Source organism: Atta colombica, unplaced genomic scaffold (assembly GCF_001594045.1).
Source record: "Atta colombica isolate Treedump-2 unplaced genomic scaffold, Acol1.0 scaffold135, whole genome shotgun sequence".
In the NCBI taxonomy this organism is placed as follows: domain Eukaryota; kingdom Metazoa; phylum Arthropoda; class Insecta; order Hymenoptera; family Formicidae; genus Atta; species Atta colombica.
In genome coordinates, this window is record NW_017259223.1 from 1,310,535 (window position 1) to 1,333,030 (window position 22,496).

General features: G+C 34.7%; 3 protein-coding genes and 2 long non-coding RNA genes across 5 annotated transcripts in view; 1 reads left to right on the top strand and 4 right to left on the bottom strand.

The window, feature by feature from the left end:
• Positions 1 to 10,650, bottom strand: part of LOC108684536 (protein suppressor of sable) — a 13,231-nt gene extending 2,581 nt beyond the window's left edge. Inside the window, 7 exon segments of the mRNA XM_018188913.1 lie at positions 7 to 197; positions 341 to 639; positions 756 to 969; positions 1,158 to 1,510; positions 2,402 to 2,663; positions 2,794 to 3,178; positions 8,735 to 10,650. Coding sequence (XP_018044402.1) covers positions 7 to 197; positions 341 to 639; positions 756 to 969; positions 1,158 to 1,510; positions 2,402 to 2,663; positions 2,794 to 3,178; positions 8,735 to 8,778 — 1,748 coding nt within the window. The 5' untranslated portion in view covers positions 8,779 to 10,650.
• Positions 10,651 to 12,270: 1,620 nt separating this feature from the next.
• Positions 12,271 to 15,753, bottom strand: LOC108684492 (DNA repair and recombination protein RAD54-like). Its single transcript, XM_018188839.1, has 10 exons — positions 15,651 to 15,753; positions 15,104 to 15,313; positions 14,824 to 15,014; positions 14,452 to 14,654; positions 13,944 to 14,383; positions 13,587 to 13,848; positions 13,314 to 13,476; positions 12,846 to 13,251; positions 12,538 to 12,701; positions 12,271 to 12,463 (listed from the first exon to the last, which is right to left on the bottom strand). Exons 1-10 carry the CDS (start codon positions 15,651 to 15,653, stop codon positions 12,271 to 12,273), a joined length of 2,235 nt encoding a protein of 744 aa, XP_018044328.1. The 5' UTR covers positions 15,654 to 15,753.
• Positions 15,754 to 16,354: 601 nt separating this feature from the next.
• On the bottom strand, positions 16,355 to 19,926 carry LOC108684537 (V-type proton ATPase subunit B). Its single transcript, XM_018188914.1, has 4 exons — positions 19,715 to 19,926; positions 18,417 to 18,883; positions 17,543 to 18,208; positions 16,355 to 17,388 (listed from the first exon to the last, which is right to left on the bottom strand). Exons 1-4 carry the CDS (start codon positions 19,800 to 19,802, stop codon positions 17,122 to 17,124), a joined length of 1,488 nt encoding a protein of 495 aa, XP_018044403.1. The 5' UTR covers positions 19,803 to 19,926; the 3' UTR covers positions 16,355 to 17,121.
• Positions 19,927 to 20,058: 132 nt separating this feature from the next.
• LOC108684539 lies at positions 20,059 to 21,008 on the top strand. The gene is made up of 3 exons (XR_001931642.1): positions 20,059 to 20,459; positions 20,687 to 20,822; positions 20,948 to 21,008. It is a non-coding gene; the product is annotated as an uncharacterized LOC108684539 (long non-coding RNA).
• Positions 21,009 to 21,148: 140 nt separating this feature from the next.
• The window catches only part of LOC108684538, a 2,059-nt gene continuing 711 nt past the window's right edge, over positions 21,149 to 22,496 (bottom strand). The window contains exons 2-3 of the long non-coding RNA XR_001931641.1: positions 21,600 to 21,738; positions 21,149 to 21,223 (exon numbers count right to left, since the gene is read on the bottom strand). This is a non-coding gene — a long non-coding RNA (uncharacterized LOC108684538). The remainder of the gene's footprint in view (positions 21,224 to 21,599; positions 21,739 to 22,496) is intronic.

Consider the following 22,496-nt stretch of genomic DNA (forward strand, 5'->3'; position numbering starts at 1 on the left):
TGGAGCTTTCCTCTTTCCTTATCCTCATCTTCAGTTGGCACTTCGATAACAAGTTCCGATTCTTCATCTTGATCACTTTCGTCGTCAAGTTTATTTTTAGTAAGACTTGCTACTTTATCGGCTATACTAAAGACAAGTGGTGGCGATTTCTTTGCATTTAATAACTGCCTCAAGTCAATATCTTTCCTCTTTCTCAACTGCAAATGTAGGTAATATATAATAAGTTTCATAATAACTGTGCTAATATTATAATTTAGTTGTAACTCAATACATAATTCAACATAATAACAATATAAATCACGATATAAATTTGCGCAGTAAATAAATTTAAATTATATACCTCATCTGATATATTTGTTTCTTCTATGGTCTTCAGATGATCTTCTTTTGTTTTTTCAAGAGTTTTGTTTGATTCTGCAGTTCTTTCACTATAGAAATCTACAGGCGGTGCAGCAATTTGTGTCTGTTGAGTGGCTAAACCTAATGCCGCGTTCGGAAGTTGGAGCCCAAGTTCATTTGCTGACTGCATTAACATAATCTGCTCGTAAGGAACTCTGTCCTCATCTGATCCCCATCGCGTCTTTTTTCCAGAAGGCTTTCTTTCCCTCACATTAGTCTTTTGCTGATTTGTTTGTTCTTCTATTTAATAATTAAATAATTACGCTTTTAATATTAGAATTAAAACGAATAAAAAAATAATATTACAATATTTTGTAAAAATTGGTTAATTTCCATTTATTAAAAAAGAGAATTACCTTTCTCTTCTTTTTCATCAGCTTTTTCTACAGGTACTGATAAATTCAATTCGAAGAGACTAGGAATCTTTTGATTTGTTGTATCTTGACCTTGTGCTAGAGAACGCGCTGTATTATTTATCATTAATACTGCACCTTCTCTACTTAACCTTGGAAAATCACCAAGAATTTCCTTTGGTGCAGTTTCTAAGTGTTTTAAAAGAATACCTTTTATCTAAAAAATAAATCACAAAATAATTCAAATATAATTACTTTCAGTAATAAATTTAGTATAATTCATTTCATTTTTTATTAGTATCAAATTTTTTCATTTATCATTTATTTCATGTATATTGACACTATATTTTTTTTGTAAATGAATACATATTATGATAACATATAGATTATAAAATTACAATATACCTGTTCATTTAAAGGCTGATGAGAAAATTTACAATTGTCACCCTGACTGCACTTTAAACCTGTGTGGAAGAACTTGCAAGGAAAATCATGATGCATATAGAGGCACTTGTCTCGTTTTGCACAACAATCCATAAGATAGAACTTGCACAATTCCATCTTTCTAGGTGGCAAAGCGTTGTGCGAGTATGGGCAATCATCCCCCCTGTGACACTTTCCTTGCATATAATATACGCAAATTGTGTCCGATTGATCTTGCCCGTGATCGTTATTCTGCTGACGACGATTATTTCGATCATTTCGAGCTTGACCCCGGGTCTTGTTCTTACCACGTTCGTTCTTGCCACCACGACGCCCTAAAAGCGTTAAAAATAATGCAATATAGATATAGTTTAAGCAATTTTAATTATATAACCATGATAAAAAAAAATTTATATTAAGAATCTTTATTTTAGACCGCATATGTGAAAAACACAAGCAATATTAGAAATTAAAATGTCTATAACGGTCAAAGCTGGATCTTCATTGTTTAAATAATTTAATCTTGAATTACTATGTATTTTATATATATACTTGCATATTGTAGTCTTTCAAACTGCACGCCGAATTATTTTTCCGGACTATAAGCGCAATTAAATTATTCTAGTAATCGCGAATTAAATTGACAAGCAATTTTAATAATTTGATGCTACAATCAGGCATCATATTATAAAGATGTTAATATATTGAAAAACTGTTAATAATTTTTATTGCGAAAAATATTATCTCGGCCAGAAGTTGAACCCGGATCTCTCTGTATTTCATATGAGCATCCTAAGCCTTTAAATCACGAGACTCATACGGAATATTTCTCGCAAGAAATTTTTTTTATTAAATTTTTTTTATTAACTATTTTTCAACATATTAACATCTTTATGACATGATGCCTGATTGTAGCATCAAATCATTAAAATTGCTTATCAATTTTGTAATTACTAGAGTAGTTTAATTGCGTTTATAGGAAAACGTTTATGGAAAGCGTTTATGGAAACAGTTCAGCGCAGTTCGAAAGACTACAATATGTGCAAATACATATATATACATAGTATACATATATAGTAATTTAAGATTGAATTATTTAAGCAATGAAGATTCAGCTTCGACCGTTAGAGATATTTTAATTTCTAGTATTATATATATAATAGATTGTATATATAATATTTTAATTATGTCATCGCAATTAAGAGAAATAAAAATTATATCTCCACCTCCTCCACCTCCTCCTCCTCCCCCTCCTGCTCCTCCTCCTCCTCCTCCACGTCCAGTGCCGCGTTTGCTATCATTTTCTCTATGTCGATTTATGTTGGGTCTTTCCTCATAATCCGAATTGTTGTCAAAACTTTCATGCTCATTCGTGCGCCTGGGAGAATTATTTTCTTGAGAATCCTTTCTGATGGGCGAAGCTCCCCGTACAAATAGCATTTCGTCTTCATCTTCAATCGTATTTTCATCATCGCTCAATTTTCGTTTCTGTATCAAAATCATAAAAATTGAATCATAACGAAGACAACTTACGGTTTTCAAAAGCACACTTAATACAGAAAAAATGATATTTAGTATATTTATATAAATGAAATCTGTGATTATGAATTTTACATACTTTCTGATCTTTACCACGCTCTTCTTCCCTCTCATCACGCATTCTTTTCCTAATTTTATTTCTGTTGTTTTTGCTTTTTGGCTTAGATTCTTGATTCTTTCCTCCATCTTCTTCCATCGCAGCTTTAATAGCTTTTTCCACATCTCCAGCCCAGTCTTCAGTCAGTCCCTTATATTTCAAAAATCGATCATGCTTACCAGCTGATTGTGCAGCTTGAGATTTTTTATTCTTGTTGAACTTTGCATCAAAATTCTTATTTTTTGCAGTATCTGGCTTTGGTGTTGACTTGGCAACCTCCACTGGTGCCTCAATTGTTGCACAGATAATTGGGTCATCATCTTCATCTGATGGAATTTCTCCATCTTCTAAATCGTTATCGTTGTTGCTGCACATTAAAGAAAAAATAAAAAATATTATGAGAATTATGTAAAAGATCTACAACATACTTTGTAAGATATCCTTGAGATTCGTAAACTCTTCAAGTATTATTTTTCATTTAGTAATAACTATTTACTTCTTATGTACTTCATATTTGTTTAGATAAGTATTTATATATAACAGTTTTTTTAATTTAATACATGAAGAGTAATAATTAATAGTTATAAATTCCTTAATTAAAACAAACTGTCCTAATTCAATAGTTGCAACGATGACAATTGCAGAGTTTCTATTTTTAGCGTTTCTGAGGAATATTATCTTTTGTTGCATAATAAAATAATGGAATATATGTGTAAAACGACAAATTATTTTACTGAATTATATATTCTCTGCAATATATGTATACGGTACAATTGTGACTTTCCTTCGTGCACGAAATTATTGAGTAATGTATATATATATACAAAATCTTTAATATTTTCGTTTTCATTTTCATTCGTTAATGTATCGTTCATGCATTACTGTTTATACGAGATCAAGATGAGCAAGATCTGATGATGTTTGTTTCTCAGAATACATTTCGATGGTATGTACATCGAAACACATTGATGAAACGCATTTCTCATCAACGATCATTCCGAAAATTAATCGGCGTGATAGTGTGACAGATCGCACGCGAACATTTCTCAACGGAAATGTGACTCTGTGCTCATAAATTTCTACAAGAAAGCGCATCTCTCGATTTATGTTATCACCTCATCGCAAATCATAATAGCCTGTCTCGGAATATATCACGAGTGTATGGTGATGGTGATGGTGGTGATGATGGTGGTGGTGATGGTGATTGTTGTAGCGTGTGCGTGCGTTTCGTGCGTGCGTGCGTGCGTGCCTGCGCCACAGCGAGCTAAAAATGACGCCGAGGCGAATTCATGAAGACGGACTCGCGATTGTCGCCAAGGTCAAATTGATAGCGCAAGCAGTCATTGAACAGGTCGACAGACTATATACGTAGCGCGGAGGAGACACTCTCTCCTGTGGGGGGGAAAATCCGGATTGCACGAGCTGTAACGTGGCGGCACCGTAGCTAGTTAGCTACTGGCTGTGCCGAAAACATCGATTCGTACTGCGTAAAAGGAGAATATCAAGGGAAGGGGATGGCATTATGGCGCGAAACAGAGGTTGCACACTCGGATGACGTAGAGACCGATCGATGGACGAGATCCGGCAAGAAAATGAGCAGGTGCGCGTGCAGCTACCAAAGACGTTGGCTGAGAATCACGGTTTTGCGTAAACACGCACATATACACTCTAGCCGTCTATAGAAAAAATGATGACATGAAAGAAGAAATGAAATAATTCGATATGTATGAATCTAATTTTCATAGAAGTTTTCGATCAATATTCTTCGCTAATAAGAGATAATGATTGTTTTTTTCCAACAAGAGCATACATGAATCATTACATCCTTGTGTACATCCTTTGTCAATGTTGAATAAAGAAATGAAATGATTCACTGTGCTATCTGTGCCTCTTGTTCAATCGCGCTAGTTTAGCAAATTGCCTTTAGCAGAAAAAACAGTTTTGAAAAATTTTTTAATATGGTTGGTTTATACATTTAGATCCGGTGAAGAACTAAAGGTAAGATCAATTATATTAAAGATTTTTATAACAATTGCAAAATTGCTTTTTCTATGGCGTTCAGCAAAGAAAAATCAATTAGCACTTAGTGACAGATTCTTTAATATGATTGATTCTCACCTTTAGTTCTTCACTGGATCTAAGCATAGGAATCAATCTTATATTAAATTATCACTAAGCGCTAACTGATTAGTTTTCTATGCTAACCGCAGCCATTGCTTTACCTTTTCACCTTCCATATAAGGACTTGAAGGACGAGAAGGACTTCGATATGTTTGATTTTCTATTACGAAAAAATTTTTCAAATCTTATATCTTTTAGGATGAATTAGAAAAGTTAAATCAAAATTGAAGTTCGGAAATAAACATTGATTGCAAATCGATTGGAAAACGTATCCTATAAGGCTGCGTCAGAAATTTTACTTGGATACACTCAGGTATCATTTTATCCTTGTTTAACATTCGATGAGCAAGGATAAATGACGCTCGAGTGAACTTCTGAACCTTCTGAACGTGGCCTAGATAGGCAATAAAGAGTTTTTGCAATACCATTATATTTATCCAGATACGAATGCTAAAAATCAGATTATCTTCTTAACAATTAAGAAAAGGATAACATAATTTTAGCGTTCCCCATATCTGAATTTATGTTATTGCCAAAATTCTCTAATAACTCGACAAGATCCCGTAGATTTTTCCGCAAAAGGACCGACATACCGAGATACTCGCTCTTCAGAGGTCAATCATGTAACTTTTTTCTTATATGTGTATATGTACATACATACATAAAAATATTCTTTCATGTTTTCACTGTAGAGAAAAGGTTACGTAATTGACTCTGCGAAGGAAAAAACAATTCGTTATAGGTATTAGCGAAGGAACGAACATTCCTCGAAATATAAAGAACGCGCAGCGGAAGAATTCGCTGCTTGAATTTGGGAATCGGATGATCCGAAAAATACACGAAAATGTTTATAAATAGTCCATGACTTGCGGTTATCAATTGGCACAAGGTCTTTTCCGCATGTCTTCCGAAGATCGAATTCATCGGGGATTCCATCGTCTCCCGACATTCTTTTTTTAAGCCCATTTTTATCAATACCAATGTATATAAATTTAATTTTGTACATGTAAGTTTAATCTTGATTTAATTTACTTTTTATTTTTCTCTGTAGTTGTAAGAATTTGAAAAGAATATAAACAGTAAATAAAAAATCGAGATTAAAGTTATTCTACATTGATAGATAGAAAAGTTATTCTACATTAATAGATAGAAATGGGACATTAAATCCGCTTCTACTTTAAAAAATCTATTCCATCGATCGATTACCAAATTAATGTACAGGTCGTCGCGAGGGAGCGCGATTACCAAACGGAAATAAAAGATTGGAATTACCTTACCGCTTTCATCAGGGTTATCATCAATTCATCATCATTATCATCTGCATTATCATCAGATCATTATTCATCATCATGATCATCATTATCATTATGACTAATTGTCATAATCATACAGTTACAGTGACATAACATCGAAGGAACCACCACATTCTAAACATTGTCGTCGTTGCAATATTGTTTGATTGAAGGGTGACATTAAAGCGGACGACGCCAAAGGAGATATTACGTCCAAAAGCTCTTCGCGTGTCGATTCTCGTTCATTGAAGAGTTTCTCTGTGTTTCTATCTCTTTCTGCCTGTTGAGCGTTGCATGCGTATCTGCGTATGTGCGTGTCTCATGTGTGTTATGTAAGAGGGTAAAAATTAAAGGTCTTTGGACGAGCGTTCGATTGTTCTGACTTGGAAGAGTATGTGTATGGAGTGATTCGGATCTATCGCTCTTCATTTGTGAATTCTGATGTGACCTTTTCCATAGAACAAACAAGGCCTTTCTTTCTTTAATTTTTGCGCAATTGATCCCTTGCTCAATTGACCCCTTGCCTTGATCAAATTAATTTTGGACGCCTCGTAAAACAATAGAGCGGAATTCTTTTGAAATAAAGAAAAAGAATGCTCATGTAATAATGGAAAGGATGGTTTTGCAGAAAATATCTAAAAATTTAGATCCGAAAATATAATTTTGTTGGACCATCGAAATAATTATGTAGGACGCTAAATTAATTGCTAGAATATCAAAACTTTTTGCTCACCATGCTTGAGTTTCCTACGTAATTATTTCGATGACGGTTTTTTTCCTACAAAATTATTTTCAGATTTGTATCTAAATTTTTAGATATTTGGGCAAAATCGTTCTTTTTATGAAATTCTAATCATTAATTTATAGAATGCGTCTTTGAACCAAATTATCTTTTACTGCTATGCGATTTTAATATTCATAATCAGAATATTTTGGTCCCACATTTTTATTAAGAAATAAAACTTGGTTGAATTAGAAAAATTACAGAAATTTCATCAAAACCTAAAATGCGATGCATCCGAGACACCTGATATGTATCGTAGGAGGAAAAATTAATAGGTTTCTCTATATTCATTTCATCCTACTTATACCGTCGTTGTATACACGAGTGTAATCGATCTTTTGTAAAGAGGAAAGAAAAGCTGAAGAACCTAAGTGATCAATCAGAAGTGACCCGGAAACGATCGAACCATAATTTCGAAGCGTTTACCGTCTCGATTTGGATTTTATGCTCATTTCTATCAATATAGATTAACTTTAATCTCATTCAACTTATTCTTAACTATTTTCTAACAATTAAAAAAAAAGATAAAAAGTTAATTGAACTGAAATTAAAATTTAACTATATATAAATATAACTATATTAAAATATAACTATATTAAAATTTAACTATATTTATATAATCATATCGATAGAAAAGCATTATTCGCGAATTTGAAGTAGTTCTGACTCTCTTACTCAGTATAAATTAAATCATTTCTACTACGAAAAATTATGCGCATTTACAACCCAATACTTGCCGATCGAAGATTTAGGATATTTATTCTATTTTCGCATTGATAAATTGCCGCGCATTTACGATTTCAGGATCTGAATGAGTCAAAATATTCTGCGTTTTATAATCGCCGGTATATTCTATAAATAAAAACAAGCCGGAGTTGCGACGCGATTCTCCTCTCTCTCTCCCTCTCTCTCTCTCTCTCTCTCTCTCTCTCTCTCGTCAAAACTGCACCCCGACCCAATTCTGAAAATAATCCGCCGGGATACCCGCGGGATCACAATCGACTATCGAGAATAATCACGGCGTCATTTCGACGAAGATTGCAGGAATGACCTTGACCCCCTGTTCACCCCGCTTCCTCGCTCGAAATCGATTCATCGTGTCCCGAGAAAGAAAATGGAGCGGACAGAGGCCTTGTTCCTGAAAAAGATCGCATACGAAAATTCTACATTATATTATACTCTGTAAATGTTTAGAGTGAATTGTCACTCTAAAGAATTGAAAATTGAGTCATTCTTTTTCAGGACTGGCTCAATTTTTACTCTTTAGAGTGAAATTTGACTTCAAAAAATTTAGAGAATATATTCAATCGTAGTATTTAAGAATAAATCTGCAGATGCCGTTTTTTTAATCAAGAGAAAAGTTATAAGATTGTAACGATGTAAAGCATATTTTACGAAAGAAGAAACGTGAGATGCGTCGAAATCGAACGATATCGTTCTTTTTCCGTTGCGCTCTGGCGGAACGAAAATAGAGGAGAGGGAATGCGTCACTAGGAGGGTGATGGAGGGGCGGAAGAATTAAGAGAGATATGTGAATTTGTAGGTAGGTAGGAGGTAGGTAGGTATGCAAGTATGTGTGTATGTACAGGTGTGCGTGAATGATGATTACAATGTCACTCGCGAGAAATTTTCCATCGCCTCTGTATATGTACCCCACATTCGAATTATTAAATGAGAATATCTAACGCGCGGAAGAGTACGATAGTATATAGTTTAGGTGGCAAACCTTTGGATCAGAGTCTCAGCCGCGGAAACACTCTCTACTGCCATTTTCGCTTTTGGTTCCGCAGATCGAGTCTCGATCTGTATGTATGCGCTCTCGATGGTACCCCGGAGTGAAGTACCGAATTTCCTATATCAGCACTGCGGCCGTCCGATCGGCCGAGACGGCGGATCATACGATCGATTTGCCCGACCACACTCGACAGGTCTTTGCTCTGACGGAATAATCGCGTCGACCGAATGCTAGCATTTGGGAGAGCTTAATAAGCGCTCCACATATGAAACTGGAAAAGAAACTATTTTGTCTTTCTTTCTCCCTTTCTCCGTCGTATCTCTATCTCTCTCTCTTTTTCTGAAAATATCAAACGATATTTTGTGTCACCAAAAACTTATACGTTTTCTCTTTTCTTTGCTCTGTCTCTACGGGGGGGAGGGGGGGGGTTAATTTGTTACATTTTCATCTTTCTTTCACAAAGACCTTCGCGAATATTATTGACAGGTTCGGACTCGAAAACGTTTAAGAGACAGACAAGCTTTTCTCAAAAAAGTCTTTTTTCTTACAAACTGAATAAACGCGCGGATATATTATGCACTTTTCTCAGCTGGTTTTTCTACCCTCGGTCTCCTCCCTTTCTCTTGCCCTCTCATCGAAGACGGGATACCTTTTCAATCTCCCTTTTCGTTATTTTTTTTTTTTATTTTCACTAGCGGTATCGTCCCCTCGCGTGGATCTCTTTTTCTCTCTCGACCAATGTGTCGCGCGTGGAAAATTAGAGTACCGTCAGATCGCACGAGCCTCCTTTTCTCATCGTCGCGACAACGACGTCATTCTGGCTGACGTGGCATACGACCCAGCGATCGTTGTGGGCGTCTTTCTCTCTCTCTCTCTCTCTCTCTCTCTCTCTCTCTCTCTCTCTCTCTCTCCCGAAGCGATTATCTTTTTACCTACCCACCCTGTCTGCCTGTGGCTTGCTTGCCTGCCTGTTTGCTTGTCTGCCTGTCTGCCTTGCCCCCCGCCGGCGTCCGTTTTGTGTGTCTGAGTGTGACGTCGTTGCGCGCGCGACGTGCCCGAAACGGAAGTGCGACGCGCTGAAAATGAGAACGCGCTCGCGCGTGCGTACTCGTCGTCGAAAACCCGCTGGAAAATGAGACAAAAAGAAGGCGATGGCGGGGGGGAGGGAGGGGGAGTGGCGGAGGAAGAGGGGGAAGGAATCGAGAGAAAGAAAAAGAAAGCGGCTCTTTCTCTCGGATATGAGAAGTTCTTTTTCACCCCCTTCCTCGAAATAAACGATGCTTTCACTTCTGCGATTTTAACCGTACGAAGACACGAAATTTTCTTTTATGACAATGACGTTGGTGTTTTCTCTCTCTCTCTCTCTCCCTCTTTCTTTTCTTTCTTTCTCCAAATAACGACGAACGTTCAGTATCCCGAGAGCAACAGAGATAGGGAGCGACGGAGCGGATTTTTGCAATGCTTCGCGACTCTTGCCGAGAGAATGAAGAATGTACGGTACGAACGTACAGGACGAACGAGAACGAAAAATCTCGCAATCTCGGAGTTGGAGAATCCAAAGGTGTCACGGATTCGCGTTGCTCCGACGTCCCGTCGGAACGAGATCGGCGGAGCGACGGTCAAACGCGACGACAAACAAAATGTCTCTCTCTTTCTCTCTCTCTTCGTCTTTCTTTCTCTTTCGTTCGTTCGCGTCTCTGCGTCGCGTTCAGAGATTCGGATCTCTCGGCAAGGGCGTTAAAACAGCATGTGGATATGCAGCGAATAAATGAGTCGCAGGCAAAGACGAAGAGTACGAGATCGGTCGGACAGATGCGTATTATTTACTCTTTCAGCAGTCAGTATAAAAATGTAGCGGTTTATATGACGATGAGCGCAAAACTTCGGAGATCGAAACTAAACATGGCCACATCTGGAACTATTCTGAGCCTCCCAGCCAGACGCTCGTTGCGGAAACCGTCGGATGGCGCGGTGGCGGAACAAGCGAGCAGCGGGCAGCGGGTCAGGAGGGAAAGCGACGCGCGGCTCGGCCAATCACGTGCCGCGTCTGTCGGTCACGTGGTCGCATGCCGCGCGCCCGCTCGCTTCCCGCATCTACAAATCCATCTTTCCCCGTCCGTCCCCCGTCCCAAGACTCCCAAGCGATCCAAGCGCGGCCGATCTCTCACCATTACCGCTCACCGCCCATCACCGCCGTGCGAGACAGAATTCCTCAATACCGCTGTTGTCCCGCATACGGAACTGCTGCAAAAGGCGTGACGCCTATCAGATCTACTGCGCGATCTGAAAACATTCGGCCTCGTGAGCGCAGGTGCGTGACTCGGCGTATCTCCCGAGCGCGCAATCACGGGTGATCACGGGATTCACGAGTCAAATGAGCATGGAGAATGATAACGAAGGATTATATACATACGTTGTACAATCTGTTTATCGTTAAAATCATTTTTTTCAATACTTGCACATGATTATGTTGCACATGTATGTTTGTTTATTTATTATGTTGTTAAACGAACTATGATTTTGTTTTTGTAACGATTAGTAAATACATTATCCCAACGATTAAAAAAAATTTGTTTTTCATTTGATTAGATAAAACATGAAAAGATTATCAGAGAATATAAAACTGATAAGGGGAGAAATTGATTAATTTTACAGAAAAAAATGTTGAAACATATAAATTTTGTTTCGGAGGATATTCATATGATATCATTATAAATACAATCGTATACTAATTCATCTTTTTAGGATATCTTAAATTTCAAATGGCAAAAATAATCAATTGACGCACCGTTTTAAGGTTTTTTTTTTCACAATTTTCATTTATTTGAACTTGAATATTTTATATTTGTGGAAATTATTAAAAATTAAAAGTTAAAAATTCATAACTTTTTAGAGAATAATTTGTTCCTCATTAACTTCCAACAGAAAAATTCTTTAAAATTAAAGAATTTCTTTAAAATCTTTAAAATTATTGTGAACATCTTATATTTATTCTTTTATTCACTTTGACAAAAATATATATATCACAAGTATTTAATAAAAATATTTTTAATTTTCGTACATAAATGAAATATTTCTTATTAATAACATCTTAAACACTGTATTGTTTCAAAGTTTATACATTTACATCTGGAGAAAGGTAAAAATATATCTCTTATTTTTTATCCAAAATTATTTTTTTTTATACATAAACGTAACTAACTTATTTACACAAAATGTAAGGCACATTTATATTGATATAAATTGCACCCGCGTTTTTGCAAAGCATGTTTTGCAACCATCTTTTACAAAATCAATTGAATTTTGAATATAATAAGAGTGTATTTTAAAAAAATTATGTATTAAAGTAAAATTCCGAGTTGATACGTTTTTTATTTTCAAGAAAGAAAAACTAACTTTGGTTAAATAAATGTCTTAACAAGATAATTTATTACAGTTATATTTTTTATCAATATTTGCAATATCTAATTCTTATAATTATGTAAAATTTTGAAACAAATTACTAACAGATTGTCATTAGACAAGAGTCATTTTACTTGTTCATGCGAACGATGATGAAAAACGAACGAAATACCGCTAGCCCAACATTGTCGTAACGGTATATCCGGCAAATGCCGTGGATTATGTGAGTGCCGCCAGTCGGACAGATCGGAATTGCAATCGGATTGCTCCGAAGGACCTTTCACCTCGATGCCATTAATACAACGTTTGCATTTGAACCTAAATAAGAATAATACTATTATTCTTGCTTCAGATACATATAATTTTAAAACAATAGTTTTGCGATTTCATACTTTGCATGCGTATCAGAAACAGTATTTTCCTCCAACTTGAATAAATCGCGCAAATCGTTTATGGTGAAATGTCTTGCCACATCGTCCTCTTGGTCGACAACCGTGGAACTCAATGCTTTTTTATGGGCTTGTCTCTGAAAAATTTTCTCCTCTATCGTTCCAGTCTAGAAATATAAAAACATATTACATCGTTTAATATCTATATTATCGATTTAATTATTTATAAATAAATCTACAATTTTTATATTACTAAGAAAATATTTTCATTATTTATTGTTTGATAAAAATACTATTATTCTAATACTAACAGAAAGAAAACGATAAACAAAGCACGGTTTCTTCTGACCATCTCTCCACACTCTGGCCATCGCTTGGTCATCGTTTGCGGGATTCCAATCTGGATCGAACATGACGAGACGATTCGCACCTATAAGATTTAAACCACATCCACCGGCTTTCGAACTGAGCATAAAGATGAAATCATTGCTGCTGTCACTGTTAAAATTGTCGACTACTTTCGCTCTCTTCTTAATCGTCATTGTCCCGTCGAGTCTCACATAATTATAGGAACGTTTATGGCAGAGTTTCTCAAACAAATCAAGAGTCTGCGTATAATTGGATACAAGTACTATTTTGTCGTTGGTTGTAGTTTTAATAGACGCTAGTAGGCAATCCAAAACCATCAATTTGCCCGATAATTCTGGCATCAGTTCTCTAAAACAAAAATTTCTGGTTTATTTATTGAAGCGTTTTTTTATCAAATAAATTAATTTTACTTTGTAGAATAATTTGGTGGTAACAATGATGCAGCTTTTTCGAATCCGTCTGCCTTTTCCTTAATTTTGTCATATATCAAGTCAGGATGATTGCACAGCTTTTTTAAGAGAGTTATGGCTGCTAAAGCAGACAGACTGCCTGTTTTCTTTGAATTATCATTCTCTATATATTAAAAGAATATAAAATATATATATTTCATACGTTTCATTATATAATACTGGCGAGACATTATTTTTTATCTTAAAGATTATTATTTAGAATTAAATTTATACCTTCCATAGATCTTTTTATACTATCACTTTGTATGAAATTCTTATACAACTGCGTTTGTAGTTCTCCCATTTTTATGCATACTACGAGTTCGTGCTTCAATGGTAAATATTTCGAAAGTAAAGCGCTAGTACGTCTAATGAGACATTTATTAACAATGGATACTAAATCAGACAAACGTTCTTGAGCAACTATACGTTCCGCGTCTGTTGCAGCCGCATCTTGGCCACGTAATATGGGCGTCTCATATTTTCTTCGAAATTCCTGAAAGAATAATTTCAGTGATATAAGTCTATATATCATGTGTATTAAAATAATAATATGTTAATATTATATGATAATAGACGATAATTGTTTACCTGTGCAGTTCCCAATAATCCTTGATTAACAAAATGTACGAGGGAAAAATATTCCAAAAGATCATTTTGTATAGGCGTTCCGCTAAGCAACACTCTTCTTTTAGCTTTCAAACCCATCAAGGATTGATACGTTTGATTTTCAGAATTCTTTAAACGATGACCTTCATCACACAATACGAGGCCCACTTCATCTTGATGCAGAACGTGTGCATGTAAACGAAACGTTTCATAACTTATAATGAGAATGGGAGTTACGCATCTGCCATAAGTTTTCATGAAACGGATGAGTTGCGTATCAATGTCTGCTTTCTTTCCTCCATCAATAGCAAGAGTATTGACCATGTTATTCAACCATTTGTTAATTTCGTTGTACCAATTTTTCACCAAAGAGCTAGGCACGACTATAATTGCTTTCTCTATTAGTGGTTTAGCCTCCGGACCTACACAAATATTTTTTGATTATATTATTCCTTCTATTTTCTAATTTTGTCAACTTTAAGCACTTTACCCTGCTTCAACAATGTCCATAACAGACTTATGCATTGCAGTGTTTTACCAAGTCCCATTTCATCTGCCATGATGCAGCCATATGCATTTTCTATACGTTTGCCTGTTACACACTCATACATAAATTTTACACCTTCACGTTGATGCGGTCGTAACACATTGCACAATATAGGATCTACAACTACATGTACAAGTTGTTTACATCTACAAAAATTAAATATATATAATTTAAATATATATAACTTGTACTATAAATTAAATATATTTATAACTTGATCTTAAAATATATGATTTTAAACATAAAACTGCAATTAAACTGTACTATAAGAAGTATAAAATATATGTATATATTTAGAAACACATTAATACATACGAATCTACTTTCAGTCTATCATGCTCTGATAATTCTGGTGGTGAATAAACAATTAATGCATTGGGTTCGTCAGGATCATGCAATGGCCTACGTGGTCCTGGTAGACGTAATCCAAGAACTCGTCCAGATAATTGGTAACCAGGTATTGGTATTTGAAAAGGTTTACTAAGAAGTTTTCTAACTCTCTCTTCCTAATCCAATATCATACATTACTTTATTACAGCAATGAAATTAATAAAGGTATAAAACAAAGATTGTAATGGTTTATAAATAAACTTACGTGCTCAGATACTATTTTTTGCATCGTGCAGATACCATTATCAGAAAGAGGAACAACTTTGCGTTCCGGTATTTGTATATCTTTGACATTCTTGGTTCTTCTTTTGGACTCTTGTATATAATTTTCTGACTGAGTTAATTCTACAATGTCATGTGGTACATCCAAGAGCAAAGGTCGCTTTCCCCTTTGACTAGGAGCCAATGATCGAATCTTGCATCCATACAAAAAAAGAGATACATTATATAAATACAAGATACAAATATATAATCTACTTTATTCTTGTTTAATTCCATGTAATTCATTAAAAAATATGGATTTTGGTTAGATGACTAGTTAGATATTTGGTTAGATACTTTAATTTAATTGATTCGATAGACACACTTAGCTTTTTTTCTTTCTTTCATTCTGAATTATTTTATCAATATATATAAATTACAAGTTATAAACATAGTTCACATAACCCTATTCCATATATTGAACTGAAATTTCCAAAAATAATACGTTAAAAGTAGAAAAGAAAAAATATAAGTATCTTGTAAATTATTACCATCTCACGCGTTCAAACACTCATTTTATTTGAAAATCAGCTCGCTTACTTCATTATTGCTAATGATAGAAATAGCGCGAACCAGTAAAAAGAGTAAGCAACATCCTTTTCAAATCATTTCAAATTCAATCAATGGGCAAATTCAAGACGGCAAAGCATTCTTGCCGAGCGATTGAATATGATTGGTTGGATCTATAAGTAACAACCAATTATGTTTATGTGATCGACGAGCAGGTTAGCCGCTTTGTCAACTTGAACGCGCCTAATCTGGCAATTCTAGCCAGATTTTCACCGATTAACTATCCAATATCCGGACAGCCAATCAGCGTTTTCAAAAAATAATGGCTGATGTGCTACGACATAATACATGTTCCATCTTTCATTGTAGTTAAAGCGGCAGATTTAAATTTAAAGAAATTAAAATTTATTTTTCCTCGTTATTAATTTAAATATATTTTTTAGTTTATTATTTTTTAATTTAGATAATTTTTCTTTTGCTCAATAACGAGTAATATTTAACGGTTTAATAATAATATTAAACGAGAATTGTAGCTATTGTTAAACAAAGATGCTTTCTCAATCTGCACACTTTTAAATTCTTTCAATCTGAACTCTCTGCCAAAATTTGTGAACAAAATGTTCACTAATTACGAATGTATAAACAAGGAAATTTAATATTGGTATAAAAAAAATTAAATAAACGATTTTAAAGACAACAATTCTCCTTTAATTCTCTATTTCTAACATATACAGTTCTGTCTTTTACAAGACGATACACGACGATGTTTCGCTCAAAACATTCTCTAGAGATAACTGTACATATTGTGTTAAATATCTCTCCTTCAGATTGATTCAAACGCAAAGAATCTTATATATGTGAATTTCGTTGTGGAATGTTGGGAACGCACAAATACAACGTAATCAAAGATTCCTCTATGCTTTTCGTCTACGTTAATACTGTAAGATATATTACACTTTACAATAATTGGCGTGAATGAGCAGTAGCTCTAAAGCAAAACACATCCTCAAATATTGAAACAATATTATATCCAGTGTTTATTATAATAGATTCCAGAGATAATATATGTAACCTTGGATCTGTAACTTGCAACTTTCACATGCAAGCTCATAAATTGTTTGTAATTTTTCAGTTTACTTTATATATTAATATCATTACTATCCATTTTATACTCTCATTACACAACATCAAAAACGGTATACAATCCTGTAAGCTTGTAACGTTAATATTTTTTAGCCTGCAACAAAAGCGCATTACTTCTTCCTTTTTTTCTTTATTATCTGATAATGTATACACCGTTTAACTATTCTCTTTAATCATTCTCTTATCACGTTACATCGATCTTTTTTGCAGATACAGGAGTGTTTTAATGTCGAAGAGAAGATAAATCGGATTTGTACGCGCAATTCCATTAAAATAAGTTTATGCATAAGACGAGAGAAATAAAACGATTTAATGACGGGAATCTCTCGGATAGAATTCCGCGAGGGTGCTGGCTGGGATTCGCTTAAGCATCTCCTTGGGGAAGATTCGCAAAAGCTGCCAGCCAATGTCCAATGATTCAAAGACCGTGCGATTTTCGTAGCTGCCTTGCGAGATAAAATTTTTCTCAAATTTCGATAGGAATTCCAAGTATAACAGATCATCTGGCGTCAACGCCTCTTCTCCCACGACGGCTTTCATCGCCTGAACATCTTTTCCAATAGCGTAACACGCATACTGAAAAAGATATATTTACAATTATAAAAAACAATTATGAGTAAGTATTTTTAGAATAATTATAAAAACGAGAATTGTGAAAAAGTATAACATAATTTTATTTCATATATTAAAAATATTCTTATAACTTTTTTCGTAATTTACATCAACTCACCAATTGGTTGGACACATCAGAGTGATCCTTTCGCGTCATACCCTCGCCAATGGCAGATTTCATGAGACGCGACAAAGACGGTAACACATTCACGGGTGGATAGATTTGCCTATTGTACAGCTGACGATCGACATAGATTTGACCTTCAGTGATATATCCGGTAAGATCGGGAATTGGATGAGTGATGTCATCGTTCGGCATAGTAAGAATTGGGATTTGCGTGATGGAGCCATTGCGTCCCTCCACACGGCCGGCACGCTCGTAGATCGTGGCGAGATCGGTGTACATATAGCCAGGGAAACCACGTCTACCTGGTACCTCTTCACGTGCGGCTGAGACCTCACGCAACGCCTCAGCATACGAGGACATGTCTGTGAGAATAACTAGCACGTGTTTCTCGCATTGATAGGCCAGAAATTCGGCTGCCGTTAGGGCAAGACGAGGCGTGATGATTCTCTCGATCGTCGGATCGTTGGCTAGATTCAAAAACAGGCACACATTCTCCATAGAGCCATTTTCTTCGAAGTCCTGTTTGAAAAAACGTGCAGTCTCCATGTTGACACCCATAGCCGCGAACACGATGGCGAAGTTGTCCTCATGAGAATCGAGAACTGATTTACCAGGCAATTTTACAAGACCTGCTTGACGACAGATTTGCGCGGCAATCTGTAAAGTAAAAATTGGAGGGTGAAATCTTTTTGTTTTTTAGAATGCCAAAGTTACAAAATTTGTATCACAAAAAACTGAATTTTAAGTGTACATGTCCTATAAATATATATATCTTATAGGAAGTATACATATCCTATAAGAGATGTACATATATATATATATATATATTCTCTGCGAATTAAAAGCAAGCAACAAAAATATATACTTCATTATGCGGCAGACCAGCAGCGGAGAAAATAGGAATCTTTTGGCCACGAGCAATAGAGTTCATAACGTCGATGGCCGATATTCCAGTTTGAATCATTTCCTCTGGGTAGATACGAGACCACGGATTAATAGGCTGTCCTTGAATGTCCAAATAATCCTCGGCAAGGATAGGTGGTCCTTTGTCAATTGGTTTTCCCGAGCCATTGAAAACACGGCCCAACATGTCCTCGGACACCGGAGTCCGCAGAATATCACCGGTGAATTCACAGTGAGTGTTCTTTGCATCAATGCCAGATGTACCCTCGAAAACTTGGACCACTGCTTTAGAGCCAGAGACTTCCAAAACTTGACCGGAACGTAAGGAGCCATCAGCGAGCTTCAATTGTACAATTTCAGCAAACTTTGGAAATTTCACTTCGTCCAATATCACTAATGGACCATTTACTCCAGATACTGTTTTATAAGCTAAAAAAAACAATTATTGTTAACTTTGTATTTATCTTAGACATATAAAATTGAGGTATAAATTGATATTTGTATATAAATTTATATAATAGCAATAAATAAAAATACACTGTACATATGGCAATAAACATTTTTTATTATATTAAACTAAACCTTTTCCAAGAATAATTCTAAGAATATAATTCTATTTACATCGATTACAAAGCCTTCATTAATTTATAATTATCAAAATTATTTTAAATGTATTATATAATATCCATATATTGTTCAATATTTGTTCAGCATTTATATTTCCTTCAAACTGTATTATATTATAATTTCATGAATACTATCAGTATTGTAATAAGGTTACGCCCATAGGTGAAAATATCACAAGAGTATTTAAATACCTTTCAATTAAGAAAAACAACATTTCGGAAAATTATTTTCTTATCTTCAAAATAAAAAAACTGTCTTCAGACTATTCTAAACTTTTTAAAAATACTTAAAGAGCAATCAAAAGTACGTGACCACAAAGGCCATTCAAGCAAACACGAGTTGCTCATGATCACATGATGCTGGCTCGAGGGAACTTCGAAAACGATAAAATCCGCGAGTGTTCTTGGGGAATCGTCTCCATCCCTCGCAGATTCGCAAATTCATGGGAGGATGACGGCAATCTCATCTCTTAGGACTGCGCGTAAGAAATTGTCGAAAAAAAATGCAGACAGAATTTCAAGTGAGATCAGCTGACTCCAAGTTCGGGAATCGATCAGATGCTACGCCCAATCGCGGATGCCCTACGTATACGAACGTCTCCACCTCGTCACCATCGACGTGGACGCTACTTACTGAGACGAGGCTGCGCGATAAAATCCCGGGACACGGCGAGCACGTGCTCCTTATTCGCCTGATGATTGCTGATGGTCTTGGAATACATCTTGGGGGAAACTTCTTCTTAGAACGTTTCACACTCGCACGTTATCCACCACTGTTCCCTCCGATGTCTCCGATCCGTCGAAGAGCAGAAGATACTGCTTGGCTGCGTTGACGGAGAGATAGATAGAGAGAGAGAGAGAGAGAGAGAGAGAGAGAGAGAGAAACGGATTGATGCGACTGCAAAAGGAGGAAAGAAAGAAAATGGATAAATATACTGAAATTGTGAAAGGAAACCTCGGAAGTGACTTTCTCGGATCTCGTGTCTTAGAATAAATCGTGTTCCTTGGAATAAATCGTGAAAGACAATATAAATATATGCTTGGAAAAAGAGAAAGAATAATAGTAGTGGAGGTGGGAGAGATGAGAAAAGGATAGAAGAGGAGGCACGTGCAATCACGTGGCTCGGACTAGGTGAATCGTTAAACATTCTCTTTGAACCAAGTTCGAGGAAAAGTCAATTGTTTGATATGAAGGAAAGATATGGGAAATTAAAGAGAGACATCAATGTAATTATTTGTATCCACGAATGAAGAATCCTTGCGATTCCTTGATGTTTTTCCCGTTTCTCGTTGTCAATTGATGACAAAAAATGGCGGTTTCTTCAATGAGTAATGATGGTTGCGTGTCTGCATCGCGGTACCAGCGAATTATCACCCGAGTATGTATTTTGAATTATAATTGAGATAACGATCAGTTTCTACTATCTATTCTAAAAAAATAGTTTTCATAATAAGTTTTCATAATATAAATTATATATACAATATAAAATTATTTTTATTTCTTTATATATATCTATCAAAATAAATTAATTTAATTTGATGATTAGGTACTTTTATATCATTTCATACAAATTATAAACGATAAAAAATTATAAATGATTCTCAGAATGCAATGTACAGTTTACGAAGCTATTGCTCTCGCAAAATGCAAACATTTCTGTAAAATCTCCAATTTAAGAAATATGTTTGATTGCATGATGGAAGACAAAGCATCTTGCTTGCCGGGCAAATAAACATGATTGGTAATATAATTTGCTTACACAAATTTAATGAAAGTGAAGTTGAAGTTGAAATTTTGAAGTTGAAGTTTCCATTTTCTTTTCAGGCAGTATTGTCGCAGTATTAATTGTGGTTTTAATTATTGCAGATTTATCATTCATCTGAGAAAATGAACAAATTATTAAGGGAGGTTTTATCTTTGCCGGCCGTAAAATTAGCTCAGTTTTATGAATTTAAAAAAAAAATTCATTATATACAGAACAATACAGAATTTTGCATAAAATTATGTTATGTTTAAATAGTAAAAAAATATTTTTTAGTTAGATGAATATGCATTTTAATGTCTCCAAATTGCAATCGAATTAGGGGGTTTTCTGCAAAAACATCTCTTTATAACGGAAGTAATATTGACTCTGCAAATCATCTGAAATCAAAATTTTTTTCATTTTTATTAATTATATGAGTGCCGCTATGGCATGAATTAAAATAATGTCAATGCTTGAAATTTGTAAAAATGGTGGCATTAAAAAAAAATTAATTTTTTTTTCCTAAAAATATTTGTACTTTTTTGTGAATAATAAATTGAATTATTGTAAAATCATGATTATAGTTTGTGCTATGCGCAAAAGTATTAAGATCAAGAAGAAAAAAGAATTAAGTCGATATCTTAATTCATTTTTTAGTTATCAGTTCCGAAAATCAGAAAAATGTGATTTTGAGAAAAATGCGTTTAAAGTTTTAGTTTGATTTTTTACACATATATATAACAAGTTTTAGTGCTTATGATTATAGTATAATACCAGGGCTAGATAATAATCCTTTCTCCTCTGCATATAATTCGTTTTATATCATCTCTCCAATCACCGAGCTATTTTGGCTTCTCTTGATAATTCTGATGTACAGTACGACGATTTGCATTGGTAAGCGTTCAGAGGCCCCCTGCGCTTTTATGTATTTGAACTCAGTTAATATTGCAAATTAAAAAAATTCTTTTACAGGGATATTTTACACACATGTAAGAACCAAAATAAGGAAAAAAATTTTCGATTTTTTTATGCCTACAAAGGTGAAGGTCCCCCTTAAATTATATTGTGTTTACTGCGCGTTCGGCAAAATATGACATGCAATATAGTAGCCATTAAAAAATCATATAAAATAATACACTCGAATCTTGACTGTTGAAGCTTATACTTGTATATCATCGCTGATTCATGATATTAAATTCAACACTGCATCAGATTTTAATTTTTTTTTTCTATATCAGTGCGAACATCCTAAAAGAAGTTGCATCTATAAATAAGATTTTTTGTATGCTGTTACATTAAAATGAGAGGAACGGATGCGTCCTACATGAATAAAATTAATATTATTAAAACATAACATTAATAATTCATATAACATTAACAATTCACAGTTAATAATTAATATTAACATTAATTAATTATATATTATATATTTTTTACGTAACATTTTTAACATTGACATTTTTTGTTCCACTTTAGAAATCGACAAAATGTAAATTTATGCATTTTTTTTTCGTCAACTATCTTTATTACACGTTTTTATTTGATACGTATCACCGTACTCATTTTTGCTCATTTTTATGATATGTCATTTCAAAGTTACCACGAAATATTTAAAATGGCAGAATTTATGCGCAGAACGGTACGAATTCGTCTCGAAAACAAGCATATATA